The sequence below is a fragment of the Aplysia californica genome, unplaced genomic scaffold, assembly GCF_000002075.1.
Source record: "Aplysia californica isolate F4 #8 unplaced genomic scaffold, AplCal3.0 scaffold00152, whole genome shotgun sequence".
Taxonomy (NCBI): Eukaryota; Metazoa; Mollusca; class Gastropoda; order Aplysiida; family Aplysiidae; genus Aplysia; species Aplysia californica.
This window is the reverse complement of record NW_004797422.1, coordinates 257,549-260,412: the sequence shown is the minus strand read 5'-3', so window position 1 is coordinate 260,412 and position 2,864 is coordinate 257,549. Positions and strand designations below refer to the sequence as shown.

At 39.0% G+C, this 2,864-nt stretch overlaps 1 protein-coding gene across 3 annotated transcripts in view; it reads left to right on the top strand.

The window, feature by feature from the left end:
* Nucleotides 1-2,112, top strand: part of LOC101859850 (prostaglandin reductase 1) — a 12,877-nt gene extending 10,765 nt beyond the window's left edge. For all 3 annotated transcript variants that reach the window (XM_013081938.2, XM_005097318.3, XM_035969522.1), the window contains exons 9-10: nucleotides 1,056-1,174; nucleotides 1,650-2,112. In XM_013081938.2, coding sequence (XP_012937392.1) covers nucleotides 1,056-1,174; nucleotides 1,650-1,760 — 230 coding nt within the window. In that variant the 3' untranslated portion in view covers nucleotides 1,761-2,112. The remainder of the gene's footprint in view (nucleotides 1-1,055; nucleotides 1,175-1,649) is intronic.
* Nucleotides 2,113-2,864: the final 752 nt, after the last annotated feature.

Genomic DNA, 2,864 nt, shown 5'->3' with positions numbered 1-2,864 from the left:
GGGGGGGGGACTTCAGTGACCAAGTACTTTGTGAGCTGAGAATCGCAAAAATGTGAAGCATAATTTTGTCTGTGACATGGCATGTTGGTGGATGATCACTGGGGTTTGTTCTTGAGCAAGACTCGATAGCCCGAGCTGTTGAGCAGGGAAGCTTTGGGGTATTGACCAGCAACGATGTGTTTGTAAGATTGTCTGTCATCGTCAATGCCTTCCACCACTGGCAGGGTGTAGGCCACATACAAGCTCCTTCCATTTATCTCTGTCCTGGGCCATCCTTCCAAACTCGTTCCAAATGAGCTTCATCTCTCTCATGTCCCTTTCCACGCATCTCCTCCTTGTTTCCTGTGGCCTACTCCTGCCTCGTGCTCCTTGTTGGTTCCACTGTGGTGACTGTCTTGTGATGCTTCATCTGGGCTTTCTGATGGTGTGTCCCATCCATCGCCACTTTCTTAGTCCTATTTCTACCTCTATATCCTTTTGTCCTGTCCTTTCCCACAGCTCTTCATTTCTTATTCTATCCTGCCACTTATTTCTCAGGATACTCCTCATACATCTGTTGATGAAAGTCTGGACTTTATTCAGAACTATCTTTGTTGTCTTCCAACTTTCGCAGCCGTAGAGGAGCACAGACTTGACCTTGGAGTTAAAGAGTCAAGATTGTCTGTATTGGTGTGATATTGTGTGTATTATGTGACAATAATGAATTAATGTACAGTCAAACCTGCTCTATCGACCATTTCTTGTTCCAGACAATCACGTGCATGAACGACCACTGCCTAATCTCCCCCTTACCCCTTATTTTTTTTTTTCAAAATACAATGGCACTGTCCAGGAGAACCACCTGTCTATAATGACCACTTTCTCCTCAACAGTGGGTAGTCATCTTGGACAGGTTCAAATGTATGCATGCAGGTGCATGCGTGTGTGTATATTATGTGTGTATGATATTGAACACCAAATTTTACCATGAGGATCACTGAAAATGCAATAAAGTTATCATTTTATAACTCTGATGTACAGGGGAACTCTAAATCTTTTCTTTTTCTCCCCACCAGTCCAAGACATTCTAAACGTCATCATGCTGCGGGAGCTGGTGGTGACGGGTCACATGGTGTACCCAAATCTGGACAGATTTGATTCTGCCAGACAGGAGATGGCACAGTGGATCAAAGAGGTAGGCTATTAGTATTGATTGATTGATCGATCGATTGATTGGTTGATTAATCAATCCCCCACCCTCCAGAGCCTACAAGAACCATGTGTCTGAGCTCCTGAGAGAAAACTCCATAGATTTAGTTTCTGCCATGGGAACACCTATTGTTCTGTTGATATCACGCTGAACTACAGTAGAGATGGTCCTGGTTTGAATGTACAATGACTTGTTTTTATACTTGCAATGTCTTAGGAGTTTTATGACTCCCCTTCTCCTCTTCTTCTCATTTTGGCTTAGTCTTATCAGAGGTAGACGTTAAATTTGGGTGTCCTACCTCTAAAATGGCCTGATAATGTTAAAAGAGGCCTGTAAGTCTTAACATACATTTGATTTTTTCCAGCTAGTCACTGTCATTGACCAGTATAATGTCGTAAAAATTGTTGTTCAAAACTTACATGTAGGCCTATATGCATGTCTTCTTATTTATATTTTCCAGGGAAAATTGAAGTACAAAGAAACGATCAGGGAGGACTTCCTGAAACTTCCCGATGCCATGATGGAGATATTTCAAGGGACAGCAATTGGCAAACTGCTTGTTAAAGCTTAGATGTTGGCCAAAGATAGATCAGTACAAGATAGTTCACTCTTTGGTAAAAGCATCTTCGAAAAAAATTGATGGACAATTTTTAGAGTTTTATGTATTTTTGTGCTGTGAATCAGCAGGAGTGTAACGAAGCCAGTGTCCGGAGAGAAAATGTATACCTCAATTTATTAATTATTGTTTCTGTAGTCTACTGGTTTTTGGGGGTTTTTAAAAAGAAAAACAACCAATTTGATGCTTATGATAAAAGTTCATTCTATTTATATGTTGTTGCTTCTTCATTATCCACCTGAATCAGCGTCTGTGGTGTAGCGTTTTGAGGCGTTTCATGCTGAAAATATTTCCTATATATATATATATATATATATATATATATATATATATATATATATCCTGATTCGTTTTCAGTAAATAATTCCATTACATGTTACCCAAGTATTTCAATTTGGTACTGATTTTGTTGACTATGCCATTTTTACAAACTTGATTGTGTTCATTTGAACTGAAGTTCAGTATAAAGTGCCATACCATGTTAACCAAGTATGATAGTTTGATGCTGGAGTTGTTAACTGTAGATGTTACTGGATCAACACTGTAAAAGACACTCTCAGAGCCGATGACTTACCGTTCTCCAATCCACTGGACTTGCTGCTGATATGCCTTTATTTCTTCCCACAACACCCACCGGTACCAGTGGAAGAAAAAAAGTAAAAAGTAAGTTAACGTATTGTTGGCTCTTCCTTTTCTACAAACTTAATTATACTCATTTGAAGTTCGTTTACAACGAAATTGGAAACAATGAAGGTGTACAACCTGCTTAAATAACCGTTGATATTAAGAGTACATAACTTGGTGGTCATATGAAAATCTGACGAAATGAAATGTATTGGTTGTCATGTGTTGAAAAAAGCAATACTGCTGTCCAAATGCAGAGCGACGTAATTGGACATTTCATGATTTTGAGAGAAACGCAAAAATTCTTAACACTTAATATTAATATTGAGACCAGTCACTTACATAGCTTTACCCCTTTGAAAACTATTTTAGGTGTAGATACGTAACCCTTCCTTTGACACAAGACTGTATTATCGTAACAAACCAATACATGTA